The 23,072-nt window shown below is 45.9% G+C and overlaps 1 protein-coding gene across 1 annotated transcript in view; it reads right to left on the reverse strand.

Moving 5' to 3' along the window:
- The window catches only part of LOC144511169 (A disintegrin and metalloproteinase with thrombospondin motifs 7-like), a 200,445-nt gene that overhangs the window by 162,112 nt on the left and 15,261 nt on the right, over positions 1–23,072 (reverse strand). Inside the window, exon 3 of the mRNA XM_078241199.1 lies at positions 18,753–18,960. Coding sequence (XP_078097325.1) covers positions 18,753–18,960 — 208 coding nt within the window. The remainder of the gene's footprint in view (positions 1–18,752; positions 18,961–23,072) is intronic.

Consider the following 23,072-nt stretch of genomic DNA (forward strand, 5'->3'; position numbering starts at 1 on the left):
CTCAGTGGTATAGTGGTATTGTCACTGGGCTAGTAATTCAGAGACCCAGGGTGATGCTCTGGGGACCTGGGTTCAAATCCCACCAAGGCAGATGGTGAAATTTGAATTCAATAAAAATCTGGAATTAAAAATCTAAATGATGACCCTGAATCGATTGTCAGAAAAACCTATCTGGTTCACAAATGTCCTTCAGGGAAGGAAATCTGCTGTCCTTACCCGGTCTGGCCTACATGTGACTCCAGACCCACAGCAATGTGGTTGACTCTTAACTGCCCTCAGGAATGGGCAATAAATGATGGCCCAGCCAGCTATGCCCACATCATGAAAGAATAAAAAAAAAATTCTGTTTTGATTTCAGTAATAATGAGAATCTGGCATTCACGCCTTATAAACATTTGTGAATCATTGACATCATGCCTGAAATATGCTCCAATGGGAAGGCAGGACAATTTGGCAACCTTATGATGACTTGCGTGTTCAAATGTTCCACTCGTGTGCGCAACTCCTTGGAGTTGAGGGTATTCATTACAAGAACATTGAGAAAGCTGGTTTTCAAATTTATTTTGTAACCTGATCAAGGTGGGAACCACCCAGATTCATGTTAAAGAAACCCTACAATCAGTACTGTTACTGAACTCCGTCACTGCTCACTGTTCTGTTCAGCCGTTCATTCCCTGTCTTGAATGTAAAACATTGGGAGGAGGCCATTCAGCCCCTTGCGTCTTATTCACCATTCAATTAAATCGAGGTTGATGTGTATCTTAACATGTTTATCTGCCTTTCTCTGAAAGCCTTAATACCCCCACCCAACTAAAACCTTACAAAGCACACTGTGAAATGATCATTTGACCCCCAGCACAAACAGCTTTTTTGGGAAAGAGTTCTAGATTTCAATTACTCTTTGTGTGAAGGAATGCTTCCCACATCACATCTGAATGGCTGGAATTTTAAGACCGTGCCCCCTTATTCTGGACTCCCGCTACAAGGGGAAATAGCTTCTCTCTGTCTACCCGTATCCAATTACTTAATCACCATGAACATCTTAATTATATCACCCCTAATCTTATCTACGGTACTCAAGGGAATACATGTCTAGTCGATGCAACCTCTTTTTGTAATTTAATCCTATTAGCCTCGATGTCTGCCGAAAGTCTTGTGTAGATGCCTGAATCCAATTAAACTGCTGAGGTGAGTGTGGTTTCAGTGTGTTCCTATCTCCTCTGAAGGCACACACTCTTGCTAGCCGACTCGATACTAGTCAACCTGCTGAGCTAAGACACTAGGAGTTAATGAAGTGCCCATCTCAAGCTTCTCAATCAAAGAAGTTGGCGGTCAGTTACTTTCTTGAATTGCTGCAGGTAGACTCACAGTGCTGTTAGGGAGGAAGTTCCAGGATTTTGACCCAAGGATTTTGACCCAAGGACCCAAGGATTTTGACCCAAGGTTTATAGCTTGAGGGGTGCCACTCCACATCGAGTGTGGCTGACCAGGACTCTCTCCCGTTCTTACCACCAGCCACTGGTGTTTGAAAGGATTTGCAGGTTGACACTCAGCCTGTTTGACCGCATTATGAACGCACCTTCCTCAGCCATCAAGTCCTGGAGTGGGACTCGAACCTGAAACTCAGAGGCAGGAACGCGACACACTGTACCACAAGACCTAAACAGAGTTAAGAGACAGGTCAACCACAAAGAGTAACGACAATGTCGTTCCAAGTCGGGATGTGTGACTTGGAGGGAAAATTGCAGGTGTTGGTCCTTCAATGATTCCACTGCCCTTGTCCTTTTAGGTGATAGAGGTTGCAGGTTTGGGAAATGCTGTTGAAGATGTCTAATGCGGAATCACCCGTTCTAAACCCGGATCATTCAGAGACACATGACAAGTGAAAACATGCACATGCTGGAATATACCGGTCCCAGTTACTCAACTCGAGTGAAACTTTCAAATGTTACTTGTGTATGGGTAACCTTGCTGAAATCTTGTGCACAAACAATTTTTTTCATTTTTAATTTATTTCAATTTTAATGAGAGATGATTATCCCTTTAAAGAACAAAGGCAATAAAGTACAATCACTTCAAAAGTTCAAAGCCGAGACTGGTAGATTTTTGTTAAGCAAGGGTTATTATCAATGGTGCACTAAGACAAACTTTCATCTGTTTCCATAGCTCGTAATTCCTGGAACAGTTGCTAGTCTGTCACCAGGGGTTAATAGTTTGAGAGGCGCCACTCCACATCAAGTGTGGCTGACCAGGAGTCTCTCCCACTCTTACCACCAGCCACTGGTGTTTGGAAGGATTTGCAAGTTAACACTCAACCTGTTTGACCACATTATGAACACACCTTCCTTGGCCATCAAGTTCTGGAGTGGGACTCAAATCTGGAACTCAGAGGCAGGAACGCTACCCACTGTGCCACAAGACCTATGATGTGGAGATGCCGGCGTTGGACTGGGGTAAGCACAGTAAGAAGTCTCACAACATCAGGTTAAAGTCCAACAGGTTTATTTGGTAGCACAAGCCACAAGCTTTTGGAGCGCTGCCCCTTCATCAGGTGAGTGCACTCACTCACATCACTCACCTGATGAAGGGGCAGCGCTCCGAAAGCTTGTGGCTTGTGCAAGCACAAGACCTAAATAGAGTTAAGAGACGGGTCAACCACTGAATGGCAGAACAGGCTTTAGGGGCTGAATGGCCTCCTCCTGTCCGCATTTCTTGACAAATTTGTCATTAGGCCAAGGAGAGGTCACAAGAGGACAAAGGAATCGGATACAGAAGCCACACTAAAGGACTGGAAACTGGCAACTGAACATTACTTTGTTATTTCAGCTTACTGAAGCTGTGAACCGTCCCTCCCTCCTTGGGCTCATTGCCCAATCTTCTGAAAGCTGGACGCTGACTTTTATGGAAAAGGTCGTGAAGAACATGAGTAACAATAGGGACATTTCCCCCACCCAGCTTCACTGGCTTTGACCAGGTTGTCCCATGGATGGAGCGGGAGAGAGGTAACTCCAATGGATTGTAGCTATTGCCAACTCTTGTACAGGCGCAATTTCTGACATCCCGCCTTGGACTTCCCACTTCCCATCCCCCTGCCATTGGTTCCTCACTCTTCAGAGCTTCCCAACAGCCAATCAGAAAATGAGCTGACTCTTTCCTGACTCAACAGGATGCTTTTCTCCCCCATACCTCCCGTAGTTTTATAACAAATGAAAAGAAAATGATAAAGAAAGCACACTATTTAGATTGCTGCCATGATATTTCTCTTGAATTGCGGGCAGAGATATCCTACTCAATTCCTGGAGACACCAGGTCAATCCTGGAGGGTTGGCAACCCCCGTATATGTTTGAAGTATTTTGTTATTTTCACCCATGAAAGATTAAACACCTCTTTCAATTCTTGCTTTGGGTCAATTCACAAAGAGGTTCCATAAACAAAAATTAACACAAATGTTTTTATGGATCAGGAGTTAAAGTTAGCATCACGCACACACCAACAAATCAAATTTCTATGATCAAATATAAAGATGTCTAACTGCCCTCGCAGGTGGATATGAAAGTTTCCCTATCACTCCTCCCAAAAAGAACAGGGACATTTGGTTTTGTGAAGGGGAGGTTGTGTCCCATTAACTTGATCGAGTTTTTCGAGGAAGTGATGAAGATGATTGATGACGGTAGGGCAGTGGATGTTGTCTACATGGGCTTCAGTAAGGCCTTTGACAAGGTCCCTCATGGTAGACTGGTGCAGAAGGTGAAGTCGCATGGGATCAGAAGTGAGCTGGCAAGGTTGGTACAGAACTGGCTCGGTCATAGAACACAGAGGGTAGCAGTGGAAGGGTGCGTTTCTGAATGGAGGGCTGTGACAAATGGCGTTCCTCAGGGATCAGTGCTGGGACCTTTGTCATATTTGCTGTTTGTAATATATACATATATATATAAATAATTTGGAGGAAAATACAACTGGTTTGATTAATAAGTTTGCGGACGACACAAAGGTTGGTGGATTTGCGGATAGCGATGAGGACCATCAGAGGATACAGCAGGATATAGATCAGTCGGAGACTTGGGCAGATGGAGTTTAATCTGGACAAATGTGAGGGAATGCATTTTGGAAGGTCTAATACAGATAGGAAATATATAGTAAATGGCAGAACCCTGAAGCGTACTGATAGGCAGAGGGATCTGGGTGTATCGGTACACAGGTCACTGAAAGTGGCAATGCAGGTAAAAAACGTAGTCAAGAAGGCATACGGCATGCTTGCCTTCATCGCCAGGGCATTGAATTTAAAAATTGGCAAGTCATGTTGCAGCTTTATAGAACCTTAGTTAGGCCGCACTTGGAATATAGTGTTCAATTTTGGTCGCCACACTACCAGAAGAATGTGGAGGCTTTGGAGAGCATACAGAAAAGGTTTTACCAGGATGTTGCCTGGTATGGAGGGCATTAGCTATGAGGAGAGGTTGGAGAAACTTGGTTTGTTCTCACTGGAACGATAGAGATTTGAGGGGCGACCTGATAGAAGTCTACAAAATTACGAGGGGCATGGACAGAGTGGATAGTCAGAAGCTTTTTCCCAGGGTGGAAGAGTCAATTACGAGGGGAGGTTTAAGGTGCAAGGGGCAAGGTTTAAAAGATGTACGAGACAAGTTTTTTTTTACACAGAGGATGGTGAGTGCCTGGAACTCGTTGCCGGGGGAGGTAGGGGAAGCAGATACGATAGTGACTTTTAAGGGGCGTCTTGACAAATACATGAATAGGATGGGAATAGAGGGATACGGTCCCCGGAAGGGTAGGAGGTTTTAGTTCAGTCGGGCAGCATGGTCGGTGCAGGCTTCGAGGGCCAAAAGGCTTGTTCCTGTGCTGTAATTTTCTTTGTATTCTCCCTGATGTCCCAATATCTGATCCTCAATTGACGGCACACCAAAAAAGACTATCTGGTCATTATCACATTGCTGTTTAGAATCATGGAATCCCTACAGTGCAGAAGGAGGTCATTCGGCCCATCAAGTCTGTACCAACCACAATCCCATCCAGACCCTATTCCCGTAACCCCACACATTTACCTTGCTAATCCCCCCGACATGAAGGTCAATTTAGCATGGCCAATCCACCTAACCCGCACATCTTTGGACTGTGGGAAGAAACCAGAGCACCCAGAGGAAACCCACGCAGACACAGGGAGAATGTGCAAACTCCACACAGACAGTGACCAAGACCAGAATTGAACCTGGGACCCTGGTGCTGTGAGGCAGCAGTGCTAACTACTGTGCCACCGTGCCGTTTATGGGAGCTTGCTGTGCCTAAATTGCCATTTCCTACACTAGTGCAGTGGCAATGTTTTAAATGTACTTCATTGGCTGTGAAATGCTTTGGGATATCTGGAGGTAGTGAAAGACTCTAGGTAATTGCAAGTTCTTCTGTTTGTGCTAAATGCCAGATAATGTTTGAACAATTAAACATGCCAGATCCTTCTGAGGTCATATTTCCTACGTGTCGGTAATTGGGGAAACTCACAGATAATCTGAGTCGCTGTCTCATTTCGCTTTGCTATCTTTCAGGAGATTTCCTCTGGGGAGTTTTGCCTCATTCCCACAACAGGAAGGGGATGTTCTACAACAATATAAACACAGGCTTTTTGCACTCCCATGTGTATTGGACCAGCTGACAGGAAAAAAGTGTTTTATTCAGAAAGAGTGTGCTCTGTCTGACGGAGCTTTGGTCCTTGTGTGTTTGTTGGTTCTGTCCGTGCCTTAGCTCACTGAAAGCCAAAAACCTCATCCATCTCATTGGCCCCTCCAGCCTTGACTATTCCATTGCTGCTTTGGCCAATCTCCCACCTTGCACTCTATACACCTGACCTTGTACCCTAATTTGCGCAAAGCCCTGTGCTCGCTGATCTATCAGTCCCTGATCCAGTCACATCTTGATTTTAAAATCCTTATTCTTGTTTTCAAATCTCTCCATGACCTTGCCTCTCATGATCTCTGTCGTTTCCTCCAGCCTGCTAACCCTCCAAGGTCTCTGCTCTCCTCCAACTCTGGCCCCTTATATATCCCCCCCGATTTAATCTCTCCCCCATTGGTGGTCTTGCCCTTGGCTGCCTGAGCCCTAAGCCAGAGAACTCCTTCCATAGACTTTCCCACCTCTCTCTTCTTCTTGAAGACTCTTCTTAATAACCTGCCTGTTTGACCAAGCTTTTGGTCAGCTGTCCTAATCTCTCCTTATGTGGCTCATTGTCAAATACTTGTGAAGCACCTTGAGATGTTTTACTGCATTCAAGGCCCTATATAAATGTTGGTTGTTGTTGCTGTAAGTACACAGGAGAGCCCATCATACTGAGTAACAGAGGGGGATCACCCTGGTAGCTAATGAAGATTGGCAGAGAGACAAGGCTCCTCAAACATCTGGTGTTGCGTGTATGGATTCTCGGTGAGATAATGAATTCAGCCACTATACAAACAACAAAAACAAGAGAGGGGATATTTTAGCTCACAGGGAAAAAGGAAAACAAAAGGGAAATAAACTGCCAAATGAATGTCTCCATCTTACAAAACGTCTGGCTGTAAATCTGGAATTAGATAGAATTTACAGCACAGAAACAGGCCATTCGGCCCAACTGGTCGATGACAGTGTTTATACTCTACACCTACCTCTTCCCAACCGATTCCATTTCGTCCAATTGGGGAAGGCGAGTGGTCACACACTGTGTTCCATCTCCACTAGCCTCAGCATTAACAGGGTTAAGAAATGAATTGAGATCTGGAGATCTATTCTGGGTGTAGCCCTATCCATGGAAAATTAAAACAGCTGCTGTTAGCTGAACTCATTCCAACTCCAGTCTTTGTATCTCTTGCAAGAATATTTGAGCAAAGGAACTGAGACCCAAATTTCCATTCAACGCACAGATTGCTGCACTGTTGTCTCTCAAAGGCGGGTATTTTGTACTTGAAGAAAAACATTTATATTTTACAAAGGCTTCATTGTTTCTCTCTCCATGTTATCTGGCATTGTTAAAGATGTTTGAAAGAAGAAGTCTCCCATCTTCTGAAATCCCTAATTTCAGGAGGAAAGTAAAATCTATTTCTTCAACTATCTGTTTTTCCATCAAAATTACTGAAACGAAAGGAAGGTCTATAAAATAATGAAAGGGTTGTAGGGTGGATTAGGAAGGAGCAGGAGGCATGAGGTTGTACTATGGGAGAGTGGGAATATTGGGCTGTTCTTTCTTTCCTGGAGAGTTGTGAGTCTCCGGAAAAGTTTCAAGTTTCTAGTTGTTCAAATCACTAACAACCTGTCCTGGTCCCTCCACGCTGACGCTACAGTTAAGAAAGTCCATCAATGTCTACTTTTTCAGGAGGCTAAAGAAATTCAGCACATCCACTACGACTCTCACCAATTTTTACAGACGCACCATAGAAAGCATCCTTTCTGGATGTATCACAGCTTGGTATGGCTGCTGCTCTGTCAAGACGACAAGAAACTACAAAGACTTGTGAAAGTAGCCCAGTCCATCATGCAAACCAGCCTCCCATCCATTGACTCTGTCTACACTTCCCGTTGCCTCAGAAAAGCAGCCAACATAATCAAGGACTCCATGCACCCCGGACATTCTCTCTTCCACCTTCTTTGGTCGGGAAAAAGATACAAAAGTCTGAGGTCACGTACCAACCGACTCAAGAAAAACTTCTTCCCTGCTGCTGTCAGACCTTTGAATGGACCTATCATTCAGCTGATCTTTCTCTTCACCCTACCTGTGGCTGCAACACTATCTTCTGCACCCTATCCTTTCCTTCTCCCATATGTATTCTATGAACGGTATGCTTTGTCTGTATAGCGTGCAAGAAACAATACTTTTCACTATATCTCAATACATGTGACAATAATAAATCAACTCAATTCTGGGAATGTGTTGCTGGTCAGTATGGCATATGCTGCCTCTCTGCCTTCCAGAGGATGCTCGAGTAGTTTTTAAACTCAGGCAGAGATCACGTTGGATAGAATGTCCATAAGGCTATAAGACATAGGAAAAGAATTAGGCCACTCGGCCTATCGAGTCTGCTCTGCCATTCGATCATGCCTGATATTTTTCTCATCCCCATTCTCCTGCCTTTTCTCCATAACCCCTGATCCCCTTATTAATCAAGAACCTATCTATCTCTGTCTTAAAGACACTCAATGACCCGGCCTCCACAGCCTTCTGCGGCAAACAGTTCCACACATTCACCACTCTCTGGCTGAAGAAATTCCTCCTCATCTCTGTTTTAAAGGATCGTCCCTTTAGCCTGAGGTTGTGCCCTCTGGTTCTAGTTTGTCCTACTCATGGAAACATCCTCTCCACGTCCACTCTATCCAGGCCTCGCAGTATCCTGTAAGTTTCAATAAGATCCCCCCTCATCCTTCTAAACTCCAACAAGTACAGACCCAGAGTCTTCAACCGTTCCTCATATGACAAGCTCTTCATTCCAGGGATCATTCTTGTGAACCTCCTCTGGACCTTTTCCAAAGGCAGCACATCCTTTCCTCAGCTATCTCTTTTAGAACGCTGGGGTGTATTCCATCCGATCCAGATATGGGGCCCAAAACTGCTCACAATACTCCAAATGGTTTCTCGCCAGAGCCTTTTACAGCCTCAGAAGTACATCCCTGCTCTTGTATTCTAACCCTCTCAACATGAATGCTAACATTGCATTTGCCTTCCTAATTGCCGACTGAACCTGCGCATTAACCTTAAGAGAATCTTGAACAAGGAGTCCCAAGTCCCTTTGTGTTTCTGATTTCCTAAGCATTTCCCCATTTAGAAAATAATCTATGCCTCCATTCCTCCTTCCAAAGTGCATAACCTCACACTTTTCCACATTGTATTCCATCTGCCACTTCTTTGCCCACTCTCCTAACCTGTCCAAGTCCTTCTGCAGTCCCCCTGCTTCCTCAATACTACCTGTCTCTCTACATATCTTTGTATCATCTGCAAAATTAGCAACAGTGCCTTCAGTTCCTTCTTCCAAATTGTTAATGTATGTTGTGTAAAGTTGTGGTCCCAGCACCGACCCCTGAGGCACACCACTAGTCACCGTCTGCCATCCTGAAAAAGACCCGTTTATCCCCACTCTCTGCCTTCTGCCAGTCAGCCAATCCTCTATCCATGCCTGGATTTTACCCTTAACACCATGGGCTCTTAACTTATTTAACAGTCTCCTATGTGGCACCTTGTCAAAGGCCATTTGGAAATCGAAATAAATTACGTCCACTGGTTCTCCTTTATCTAACTTCCTTGTTACCTCATCAAAGAACTCTAACAGATTTGTCAGACATGACCTCCCCCTGATGAAGCCGTGCTGACTCAGTGCTATTTTATCATGCACTTCCAAGTACTCCGCGATCTCATCTTTAATAATGGACTCTAAAATCTTGCCAATGACTAATGTCAGGCTAACCGGCCTATAATTTCCCGTCTGCTGCCTCCCTCCCTTCTTAAACAGCAGTGTTACATTAGCTATTTTCCAGTCCTCTGGTACCCTCCCTGCCTCCAGTGATTCCTGAAAGATCACCATCAATGCCTCCAAAATATCCTCAGCTATCTCTTAGAACCCTGGGGTGTAGTCCATCCGATCCAGGTGATTTATCCACCTTCCAGTTTCCCCAGAACCTTCTCTTTAGTGATGGCCACTACACTCACCTGTGCCCCTGACTCTCCTGGCGCTCTGGCATTCCACTGGTGTCTTCCACCGTGAAGACTGATGCAAAGTAACTGTTCAGTTCCTCTGCCATTTCTTTGTTTCCTCTTATTACTTCTCCAGCCTCATTTTCCAGTGATCCAATGGCTATTTTTGCCTCTCTCCTCCCTTTTACATATTGAAAAAAAAACCCTTCCGATCCTCTTTTACATTACTAGCTAGTTTACACTCATATTTCATCTTCTCCCCCCTTGTTGCTTTTTTAGTTGTCCTCTGCTCGCTTTTAAAGGCTTCTCAATCCTCTGGCTTCCCACTAATCCTCGCCACTTTATATGCTTTTTCTTTTGCTTTGATGCTGTCCTTGACTTCTCTCATCAGCCATGGATGCCTCGTCCTCCCCTTAGCATGTTTCCTCCTCCTTGAGATGAATTTCTGTTGTGCCTCCCGAATAACCCTCAAAAACTCCTGCCATTGCTGTTCCACTGTCTTCCCTGCCAGGCTCCCTTTCCAATCAACTCTGGTCAGCTCTTCCCTCATGTCTTTGTAGTTACGTTTATTTAATTGTAATACCGTTACATCTGATTCCAGCTTCTCCCTCTCAAACTGCAGGGTAAATTCTATCATATTGTGGTCACTGCTCCCTAAGGGTTCCTTCACCTTAAGTTCCCTAATCAAGTCTGCCTCATTACACATCACCAAATCCAGAATTGCCTGTTCCCTGCCTGTCACAAGCTGCTCCAAAAAAACATTTCTTAGACATTCCACAAATTCCTTTTCTTGGGATCCACTACCTACCTGACTTTCCCAGTCCACCTGCATATTGCCTTTTCTATCTCCTGATTAATTTTCTGCCCCACATCCTGACAACTGCTTGGGGGCCTGTACACTACTCCCAAAAGCCCTGGTTATATGATTCACCAGGGCTCTGGTCCCAGCATGATTCAGATGAAGACCGTCCCATCGGAACAGGTCCCCTCTTCCCCAATACTGGTGCCAATATCCCATGAATTCAAATCCATTCCTCCCACACCAATCTTTGAGTCACACATTTATCTCAAACCTATTGGCCCTGTGCCAATTCGCTCATGGCTCAGGTAGCAATCCAGAGATTATTACCTTTTTGGTTCTGCTTTTTAATTTCGCTCCTAGCTGTTCATACTCTCTTGGCAGAACCTTTGTTCCTGTTCTACCTATAAATTGGTACCTATGTGGACCACGACAACTGGATCTTTACCCTCCCACTCCAAGTTCCTCTGCAGCCAGAATGAGATATTCTGAACCCGAGCACCAGGCAGGCAGTACAACCTTCAGGATTCTTGATCCTGGTCACATGTCAATGCCCCTAACTATACTGTCCCCGATTACGACTACAATGCGACGACTACATGTCTGTATCTTTATAGCTAACACTTGGTCCATATGATCGCCTGGATTCTGTTCTCCTGAGAGATTTAGCTGTCTCCCCCAGGAGATTCCATTTTTACAATGAGCGCGTGAGGAGGAGGATGTGTTTGTGACGATACTCATAATCTTCTCAGAAGACTACGGAAATTTGGCATGTCAGCTACGACTCTCACCAACTTTTACAGGTGCACCAAAGAAAGCATTCTTTCTGGTTGTATCACAGCTTGGTATGGCTCCTGCTCTGCCCAAGACCGCAAGAAACTACAAAAGGTCGTGAATGTAGCCCAATCCATCACGCAAACCAGTCTCCCACCCATTGACTCTGTCTACACTTCCTGCTGCCTCGGCAAAGCAGCTAGTATAATTAAGGACCCCACGCACCCTGGACATTCTCTCTTCCACCTTCTTCCGTCGGGAAAAAGATATAAAAGTCTGAGGTCACTTACCAACCGACTCAAGAACAGCTTCGTCCCTGCTGCCATCAGGCTTTTGAATGGACCTACCTCGCATTAAGTTGATCTTCCTCTACACCCTAGCTATAACTGTAACACTACATTCTGCACTCTCATGTTTCCTTCTCTATGAATGGCATGCTTTGTCTGTATAGTGCACAAGAAACAATACTTTTCACTGTATGTTAATACATGTGATAATAATAAATCAAATCAAATTCTCCAGCTTTTCATGTCTTCAAAACAACCCAAGGCTCTACAGCTAATGAATGACATTTGAAGTGTAGTCACTATTGTAATGTTGGAAACATGGCAGCTAATCTTTACACAGTAAGTTCCCACAAACAGCAACGATATCTATGACCATCATGATATCATCAGCTTTTAATGTTGGTTAAGGAATAAATATTGAGGACCATGTGATCTTTTCCATTCATCTGATAATGGGCAGGGCCTCAATATTTATTTCTGCTTTCGTGGCATGTGGGCATCGCTGGCAAGGCCGACATTTATTGCCCATCCCTAATTGCTCTTGAACTGAAGCAGTTAAGATTCAACCACATTGCATTGGTCCAGAGTCCTTCTCTAAAGAACCAGATGGGATTTTACAATAAGCAATGAATTATCATGGTCACCATTACCGAGACTAGCATCGTGTTCCAGATTTATTAATTTGATTTAAATTCCACCAGCTGCTGTGGTGGGATTTGAACCCATGGCCTCCGAGTGTTTACAAACCATCCAGTGAATTACCACTGCGCCACCATTGCCCGCAAATGCCTCATCTGAAAGATGGCACCCGATGCTACACTGGGCGGGTGAGTGGATTTCGTGCTTCAAGCATCTGGAGTGGGGCTTGAATTGACAATCTTCTGGTTCAGGGGTGAGAGCACCACGCACTGTACCAGGCTGGCACCTCCCCTCAGATCTCCTGTCAATGAAATGCTGGTTGCTGAGTTAATTCATGCTCTCTTTATGAACTCCAGGCAGTGGGTCTATGAGCTGGAGGCGGTTACAGACAGGCGGCCTCAAGCATTCAGGTTTATTGTTTGACTTCACCTCATGCCAAAATAATCAAAAGTCAATTTAATCTAATTTATCAACGTCTCTGAAAAATGGTTTTGAACTTTTAACTTGCTTTCCTATCTAGATGGCAGCTTGCTGGGTCAGAGCACAGCTGCCTATACCCCCCGTGTACGGTACAGGATGGAGAAAGTTTATTGGGCATGCATGCCACAGATTCTTAATTCTACACAGTCATTGTGTTTACTCTGTCACTGAGTGTAGGAGGGAGGAGGTGGCACAGTTACCATAAATTCACGAGGAAACATTGGAAATGCACTCTCTAATCCAAAATATCTGCTTCAATGCAGTTGAAAACAGAGGACATCCCAGCGTTTAACCGCACATTTAGTCTGCTGCCCACATCCTAACTTACACCAAGTCTGTTCATCCATCACTCTGTGCTTGTCCACCTACACTAGATCGCGGTTCTTAAGATCCTTGTTTCCCATCCCCCATCTCTATAACCTCCTCCAGCCCCTACAAACCTCCCCATCTCTGTAACCTCCTTCAGCCCTACACCCCTCCCCATCTCTGTAACCTCCTCCAGCCCTACAACCCTCCCCATCTCTATAACCCGCTCCAGCCCTACAACCCTCCCCAGCTCTATAACTTCCTCCAGCCTCTAGAGCCCTCCCGATCTCCATAAGCGGCTCCAGCCCTATAACCCTCCCCATCTTTGTAACCTCCTGCCCTACAACTCTCCCTATCTCTATAACCTCCTACAGCCTTACAACCCTCCCTATCTCTGTAACCTCCTTCAGCCCCTACAACCCTCCCAATCTCCATAACCGGCTCCAGCTCTAAACCCCCCCCTCCATCTTTGGAACCTCCAGCACCTACAACCCTCCCTATCTCTATAATCTCTTCCAGCCTCTACAACCGTCCCGATCTCCATAACTGGTTCCAGCCCTACAATCCTCCCCATCTTTGTAATCTCCTGCCTTAGAACTCTCCCTATCTCTGTAACCTCCTCCAGCCTCTACAACTCTCCCTATCTCTGTAACCTCCTCCAGACTCTACACCCCTCCCTATCTCTGTAACCTCCTCCAGCCTCTACAACTTTCCCTATCTCTGTAACCTCCTCCAGTCCCACGACCCTCTGAGGTCTCTGCGTGCCGCCAATTCTGGCCTCTGGTGAACCTCTGACTTCCTTTGCTCCACCATTGATGGCCATGCCTTAAACAACAACAACCATCACTAACAGTATTTATAATAGCGCTTCAAAGTAATAAAACACAGCAAGATACATGAGAAATTTTGGCATCAGCACACAAGGACAAACTAGAACAGACCAGCAAAGGTTTGGGTGAAAGATGTAGGTTGTAAGAAGTATCTTAAAGCAGGAGAGACTTAGAGAAATCTTGAAGTGTTCATGCCCCATCTTCAGATTATTTCCACTTCTAAGCTTTCATTATCAGGAATACCATCTCAGGAGATCATACCTAGTTTTTGATTTGATTTGATTTATTATTGCCACTTGTATTAGTATACAGTGAAAAGTATTGTTTCTTGCGCACTATACAGATAAAGTGTGTGGTGGATTTCAGATGTGCCTTTGTCCTACCTGGACCACCGTTGTGTGTTTGTTATGCCTGGACACATCCCCGGCCAGCTTGGCTCCTCCCCTTGTCACCTAGTATAAAGGTGGCTGTCTCCTCCCCCTTGTTCAGTTCGGGTCGGTTACCTGTTGGGATGTGCTCCTGATTCTGTTATGAATAAAAGCCTACAGTTGTATTGGCACACAAGTAGTCTTTTGCCTAGTTGATAGCGCATCAAAGTGCACTGTACATAAAGAAGGAAAGGAAAGAGAAGGTTTAGCTAGCGTTACTCAGATAAAGGTTGGCAGAACACGGATGTTAGTCTGTGATGCCAACACAACTAAAGCAGAAGCAGACACTGAGGGAATTCCAGAGCTTAGGGCCCAGGCAGCTGAAGACGTAGCCGCCAAGAGTGGAGTGATTGAAATAGGGGATGTGCAAGTGGCCAGAATTAAAACCCAGCCGTTCAGGGTAATGTTCAAGAAGCCCTTTTCCATACAAAGGATTGTGGAAACCTGGAACTCGCTCCCCCAGAAGGATGCTGACACGGGGGGTAAATTGTGAAGCAGGAATTGCGCTCGTGAAGGTATTAAAAGGGTGTCAGAATCCAGGTTGGCCAACAAAGTTAACATCCAGATCAATCATGATCTAATGTAACAGTGGAACGGGCTCAAGGGGCTGAATGGCCTACCACTGCGTTTATATACATAACACAATTACAAAAAGTTAGGAATGATTTATACACGATGAGACTGTACTTTTATGGTAAGTAATACTTCTATCGAGTTGGAGTGAGATTTGCACCCATTCACTAAAGCTTGGCTCAGTTTTACTGAGTATGTCAACATTGGAGCAAAGTTTACTGCTGTTCAATGGAAGAACGTAGGGAATTAAACATAGAGGCGATTGCTGGCATGTGGGGAAATATAAAACACAAGCAGGTAAGAGAAAGAAAATTCAATTATCACACTGTGACATGCTGGATGAAGTTTGATTTGATTTGATTATTGACACATGTTTTGGGATACAGTGAAAAATATTTTTCTTGTGCACTTGAGAAAAAGAATCAGGGACAGGGCCGGAATGGGAACAGGGCCGGAATGGGGACAGGGCCGGAGCGGGGACAGGGCCGGAGCGGGGACAGGGCCGGAGCGGGGACAGGGCCGGAGCGGGGACAGGGCCGGAGCGGGGACAGGGCCGGAGCGGGGACAGGGCCGGAGCGGGGACAGGGCCGGAGCGGGGACAGGGCCGGAGCGGGGACAGGGCCGGAGCGGGGACAGGGCCGGAGCACGGACAGGGCCGGAGCACGGACAGGGCCGGAGCGGGGACAGGGCCGGAGCGGGGACAGGGCCGGAGCGGGGACAGGGCCGGAGCGGGGACAGGGCCGGAGCGGGGACAGGGCCGGAGCGGGGACAGGGCCGGAGCGGGGACAGGGCCGGAGCGGGGACAGGGCCGGAGCCGGGACAGGGCCGGAGCCGGGACAGGGCCGGAGCCGGGACAGGGCCGGAGCCGGGACAGGGCCGGAGCCGGGACAGGGCCGGAGCCGGGACAGGGCCGGAGCCGGGACAGGGCCGGAGCCGGGACAGGGCCGGAGCCGGGACAGGGCCGGAGCCGGGACAGGGCCGGAGCGGGGACAGGGCCGGAGCGGGGACAGGGCCGGAGCCGGGACAGGGCCGGAGCCGGGACAGGGCCGGAGCGGGGACAGGGCCGGAGCGGGGACAGGGCCGGAGCGGGGACAGGGCCGGAGCGGGGACAGGGCCGGAGCGGGGACAGGGCCGGAGCGGGGACAGGGCCGGAGCGGGGACAGGGCCGGAGCGGGGACAGGGCCGGAGCGGGGACAGGGCCGGAGCGGGGACAGGGCCGGAGCGGGGACAGGGCCGGAGCGGGGACAGGGCCGGAGCGGGGACAGGGCCGGAGCGGGGACAGGGCCGGAGCGGGGACAGGGCCGGAGCGGGGACAGGGCCGGAGGGAGCCCATCTCTGCAGGTGAGAAAGAGGATTGATGGGGGGGATAGAGGGTCGGGGGTTGGGTGGGGGGGGGGGGGGAGGGAAGAGATAGAGGGTCGGGGAGAGGTAGAGGGTGGTGGTAGAGGGTCGGAGGAGAGGTAGGGGTGGTGGAGGGGGGCATAGAGGGTGGTGGAGGAGTAGAGGGTCGGGGGTTGGGTGGTAGAGGGAGGGTGAGGGAAAAGGTCAGGTTGAGAGAGTCAGCAGTCAGGGATTTATTCTGTGACCTCAGCATATATAATCACATTCTGATAATGTGCTCATTTGCTTAGTCTCTGGTATCGGACTGTGCCAATGCTGGAACATTTAGAGAGGGCGAGGTCAAATCCATTGGGAATGTTCCCAAAATTCAGCAGCAGCTTTCAGGTGAGGGGAATGTTAGAGCGTGTGTATTGTCAGCGGGTACTGTTTACCCAGGCTGCCAGTGAGCCCTGATGGGTAAGGCTACATACATTCCGAAATACCGCTTCTCACTCCAGTCTGTGGGAAGGCAGTTCCACAGCTCTTTGCCCCTCTCTTGTATAGTCTTTGTTATCTGGTCTCCAAGCAGGCCGCATAAAGAGGCCAGTTTAGAAGGCCAGCCTGGGACGCGGCATCATGTCAGAACAGTAGGCAGCAGAACTGGGCGTGAGCCATTCCTGCATCAACAATGAGATAAAAGCAAAGTACTGCAGATGAACATAAGAACATAAGAACTAGGAGCAGGAGTAGGCCATCTGGCCCCTTGAGCCTGCTCCGCCATTCAATAAGATCATGGCTGATCCTTTTGTGGATTCAGCTCCACTTACCCGCCCGCTCACCATAACCCTTAATTCCTTTACTGTTCAAAAATTTATCTATCCTTGCCTTAAAAACATTCAATGAGGTAGCTTCAACTGCTTCACTGGGAATTCCACAGATTCACATCCCTTTGTGTGAAGAAGTTCCTCCTCAACTCAGTCCTAAATCTGCTCCCCCTTATTTTGAGGCCATGCCCCCTAGTTCTAGTTTCACCTGCCAGTGGAAACAACTTCTCTGCTTCTATCTTATCTATTCCCTTCATAAACCTTTATGTTTCTATAAGATCTCCCCTCATTCTTCTGAATTCCAATGAGTATAGCCCTAGTCTACTCAGTCTCTCCTCATAAGCCAACCCTCTCAACTCCGGAATCAATCTAGTGATCTTCCCTGCACCCCCTCTAGTGCCAGTATATCCTTTCCAAAGTGAGGAGGCCAAAACTGTACACAGTACTCCAGGTGTGGCCTCACCAGCACCTTATACAGCTGCAACATAACCTCGCTGTTTTTAAACTCCATCCCTCTAGCAATGAAGGACAAAATTCCAATTACCTTAATTTCCTGCTGCACCCGCAAGCCAACTTTCTGTGATTCATGCACAAGGACACCCAGGTCCCTCTGCACAGCAGCATGCTGCAATTTTTTACCATTTAAATAATAGTCCTATCAAAATGGATGACCTCATATTTACCAACACTGTACTCCATCTGCCAGACCCTTGCTCACTCACATAGACTATCTATATCCCTTTGCAGACTTTCAGCGTCTTCTGCACACTTCTCTCTGCCACTCATCTTAGTGTCATCTAAGTATTTTGACACACTACACTTGGTCCCCAACTCCAAATCATCTATGCTGGAATCAGAAACAAAAACAGAAAATGCTGGAAAATCTCAGCAGGTCTGACAACCTCTGTGGAGAGAGAACAGAGGCAACATCTTGAATCTGGGTGACCTTTTGTCAGAGCAGAAATGTTGGCTCTATTCTCTCTCCACAGATGCTGTCAGACCTGCTGACATTTTCCAGCATTTGCTGTGTCCACAACGTGCTTGTGTCATGATTCTAGTTTGTATCATGAGGAATGTCAGTTGCATGAAGGGACTGGAGAAGCTGGGATTGTTCTCCAAGCAGAGAAATTGACGGCAAGCTTTAACAGAACTGTTCAGAGTTATGAAAGCTTCCATGAGTGTAAGTAAGGAGGAGCTGCTTCCACTGGCAGGAACGGCAGTAACCAGCGAAGAGAGATTTAGGATAATTGGCAAAAGAATGCGAGGAAATGTGATGAGAAATTTCTTTTGCACTGTGAGTTGTTAGAATCTGGAAGGCACTGCGAGAACCAGCAGTGGAAATTAATTCAATAGGAACTTTCAAAATGGAACTGGATAAATATTTGAAAAGGAAAAAAAAAGCAAGACTTTAGGGAAAGGGCAGGAAAATGGGATTCATTGGACAGTTCAACCAAAAAGCCAGTACAGTCCTGGTGGGCCAAATGGCCTCTGTGCGAATCTCTGACCTAATTGTGTCGAGGCACTGAATCTATGCAGTGCTGGTTAACATGGACAGCTACACTGCAGGTAGATTGAGAAACCCGTGAAAAGGTGGATCTTGGCTCCTGTTGGAATATTGGTTTATATTTAAGAGTGCAGCAGAGAGCAGGAACTCTGTGTTTGCTGTCAGCTGAAGCCTTTTAACATCAAAGCAGTGAATGAGAGCAGAGAGCAGCTACATTCTCAACATCCAAAGCTTCACACTTGATAGTTGTGCCTCAAGTTTCACAGGGACACGAGTAACTCCTTCTGCCGCAGAAACCCAAATGACTCAGAGAGCGGAGGTGGGCTTACCTGACACGCCACATGTTCTATTCTCTTCAGGGCTTTTGATCTTTCCCTTCTCCATCACTTCACCCAACAAGTGAGGGTCCTGTATCCCCTTTGTATCTGGAGCGTGCCGTTTGTAAATAACATGGGGCTGTGGAGTGGCTTCTTCCCAGGGATGTCCCTCCAAAGGTTCAATAAAGTAATCTTCATCCGATAATCGGAATACTCCTTTCTGAAAGTGCAAACAAAGAGCTTCACGTTAAGGTCTTGTTTTAAGAGGTACCTTCTCACCGAGTTGGGCAATAAAATGAATGACTCATCTTAAATTTCAGTGACTGTTGTTATGTAAATAAACATGCAGAAAGACCTCATAAAAAGCAACACGTGTTCAGACATTTTTTTTGTGTTGACTGAGGAAAGAAGAGAGAAATGGTTGCTGGGGAGAGCAGGAGATTTTACAGGTACCACACTTGTTATTTGGTGTCCAGAAATCTGGAAGGACCCAAAAACCATCTGCATTGAAAGCTGGTGCCTTGGGAATACAAACCTTTTATGCTTTAATTTTTATGCATGCAATCCTAGGATTCACAATCCCTAAAATCCTCAAATCCGGCATATATCCAGTCCCAAGCTTCCGGGATACCAGATAAGAACATAAGAACTAGGAGCAGGAGTAGGCCATCTGGCCCCTCGAGCCTGCTCCGCCCTTCAGTAAGGTCATGGCTGATCTTTTCGTGGACTCAGCTCCACTTACCCGCCCACTCACCGTAACCCTTAATTCCTTTACTGTTCAAAAATTTATCTATCCTTGCCTTAAAAACATTCAACGAGATAGCCTCAACAGTTTCAGTGGGCGGGGAATTCCACAGATTCACAACCCTTTGGATGAAGAAGTTCCTCCTCAACTCAGCCCTAAATTTGCTCTCCCTTATTTTGAGGCCATGCCCCCTTAGTTCTGGTTTCACCCGCCAGTGGAAACAACCTCCCTGCTTCTATCTTATCTTTTCCCTTCATAATTTTATATGTTTCTATAAGATCTTCCCTCATTTTTCAGAATTCCAATGAGTATAGCTCCAGTCTACTCAGTCTCTCCTCATAAGCCAACCCTCTCAGCTCCAGAATCAACTAGCGAATCTCCCCTGCACCCCGTCTAATGCCAGTACACCCTTTCTCAAGTAAGGAGACCAAAACTATACACAATACTCCAGGTGTGGCCTCATCAGAGTCTTGTACAGCTGCAACATAACCTCACTGTTTTTAAACTCCATCCCTCTAGCAATAAAGGACAAAATTACATTTGCTTTCTTAATTACCTGCTGCACCTGCAAACCAACTTTCTGTGATTCATGCACAAGGACACCCAGATCCCTCTGCACAGCAGCATGCTGCAATTTTTTACCATTTAAATAATAGTCCATTTTGCTGTTAATCCCACCGAAATGAATGACCTCACATTTACCAGCATTGTACTTCATCTGCCAGACCCTCGCCCACTCACTTAGACTATCTATATCTCTTTGCAGGCTTTCAGCATCCTCTGCACACTTTGCTCTACCACTCATCTTAGTGTCATCTGCGAATTTTGACACACTACACTTGGTCCCCAACTCCAAATCATCTATGTAAATTGTAAACTGTAGTGACACACACAACAGAAATGTACTTTGGCTGTTGTGCTACTTTGATATTTGCACAAAGTTTCATTTATCCACCATCCCATTACTCGCTGGCTGACACTCACAATGGCTCAATGTCAAAATTCTCATCCTTTTATTTCCATGTCCTTCCATGGCCTTTCCCTCCTCTACCTTTGTAATCTCACTGAATCCAAAAATAGACACACGAGCTTCATTACTGGACTAGTGTTCCAGAGACCTGGTCTAGTGTCTCAAAGAGGATTATAAATCCCACCATGGTGGCTGGAGAAATTTAAATTCAATTAATAAACAAATCTGGATTTAAATCCTACTTTCATTAATAACTAAATTACTCTTGGAGAGTGTGGTTTAGTGATTATGTCACTGGATGAGTAATCCAGAGGCCTAGGTTAACCATCTTGAAACACAGGTTCAAATCCTGGCAAATCATAAGATGTAGGAGTATGGGGAGGCAATGGCCTCGTGGTATTATCACGAGACTATTAATCCAGAAACTCAGCTAATGTTCTAGGGACCTGGGTTCGAATCCTGCCACGGCAAATGGTGGAATCTGAATTCAATAAAAAAAATCTGGAATTAAAAATCTACTGATGACCATGAAACCATGGTCGATTGTTGGGCAAACCCATCTGGGTCACAAATGCCCTTTAGGGAAGGAAAGCTGCTGTCCTTAACCGGTCTGGCCTACATGTGACTCCAGAGTCACAGCAATGTGGTTGACTCGTAACTTTCCTTGGGCAACTAGGGATGGGCAATAAATGCTGGCCAGCCAGTGACCCCCATGTCCCACGAATTAATTTTTTAAAAACGCCATTTGGCCCATCAAGTCTGCTCCACCGTTCAATGAGATTATGACTGATGTGATAATCCCCAGCTCCACTTTCCCACTTTATCCCCATAACCCTTGATTCCCTCACTGATTGAAAATTTGTCTATCTCAGCCTTGAACTTACTTAATGACCCAGCCTCTACTGCCCTCTGCGATAAAGAGTTGTGTGCCACGGGGATCATTGGTCCTCAACTGTTTACAATTTATATCAATGACTGTGGATGAAGGGACCAAAGGGATGGTTGCTAAATTTGCAGAATACACAAAGATAGGTAAGAAAATAAGTGGTGAAGAGAACATAAGGAGACCACAAAAGGACATTGATAGGTTAAATAAATGGGCGAAAATCTGGCAAGTGAAGTATAATGCGGTAAAATGTGAAATTGCCCATTTTGGTAGGAAGAATTAAAAAGATTATCAAACTAGTGAGAGGTCTGTGTGCCTCAGTGCATGAATCACAAGTACAGTAGGTACAGCAAGTCATTAGAAAAGTTGATAGAATGTTAGTGCTTATTGTGAAGGGACTGAATACAAAAGTAGGGAGATTATGTTTCAGGGCATTGGTGAGACCACATCTGGAATATTGTGTGCAGTAATGGTCTCCTTATTTAAGGAAAAGATGTAAATGATTTAGAAACAGTTCAGGGAAAGTTTACTAGACTAACATCTGGGATGGGTGGGTTGTTTTATCAGGAAAAGTCATAGAGGTTAGCTTTGTATCCACGGGAGTTTAGAAGAGTAAGATGAGACTTCATCGAAAGCTTTAAGATCCTGAGGAGTTTCTGCAGGGTGGATGTGGAGAGGATGTTTCCTTTTGAGAACGAATCTAGAACGAAAGGTCACTCTTTAAAAATAAGGGGTCACCCATTTAAGACAGAGATGAAGGGAATTTTTTTTAATCTCAGAAGGTTATGAGTGTCTGGAACTCTCTTCTTCAAAAGGCAATGGATCTTAGAATGTAACCAATGACAAATTTGATGTAATATGACCAATGGGAACACGATGGAAGGGTCAGCTGACCCAGTAAAACATGGAACCAATCACAGAATGATGTAATAGTCAGCTGACCAACTGATTCACTATAAATAAGGAACTATGTAGAATTGTGGGGAGCTTGGAGTGGCCCAGGGTGAGGCCCCAAGTTTGGAGTAATGATGTTTCTTTATTAATCCCTTTCTTTGATTTATAAGTTGGAGTAAATTTTGTTGTTGTTTCATTTGCTGTATCTTGAAGAGTTCCTCCTGAAGAAACATTGGTAGCAGAGAATGGTTCTGATCCATTGACCCCTGCGTTGTGGGCCCAGCATGCTTCTGCTGCCCATTTGATCAAAGAGGGGCTCTGTTCCCCTTAATTGTAATGGTGTAGTATAAGCGTGGCCACAGTCTGCATTGAACAAGGTAGCAGGGAAGGATTGTTTCCCAAAAAACTTTTTTAATGATGGCAGCCACGATTATACTGCAATGGAAGCAGAGTTTTTGGATATTTTTAAGGCAGAGCTAGATAGATTCTTGATAATCAAAGGGGTGAGAGGTTATGGGGAGTAGATAGGAATGTGGATTTGGGGTTACAATCAGATCAGCCAGGAGCAGGCTTGAGGGGCCGAGTGGCCCTACTCCTGCCCCTAATTCGTACGTTCAGATTTGGAATGGTATCTGTGGCTGAATCTAGTTGAGAAGTCAGTCTACAAGCAGTGGATGATTTGGATTTGTCTGATTTCGTCCCTCTATTTCAGCATGTAGGAAGTGAAAATATTATGAAAAGAATACAGAGACACTGGGAAAGGTGCACAAAGGATTTGCACGGATATTTCCAGAACTGAGAAATGATACCCATCAGGAAGAATTGAACAGGCTGGGT

This window comes from Mustelus asterias, chromosome 24 (assembly GCF_964213995.1).
Source record: "Mustelus asterias chromosome 24, sMusAst1.hap1.1, whole genome shotgun sequence".
Lineage (NCBI taxonomy): Eukaryota > Metazoa > Chordata > Chondrichthyes > Carcharhiniformes > Triakidae > Mustelus > Mustelus asterias.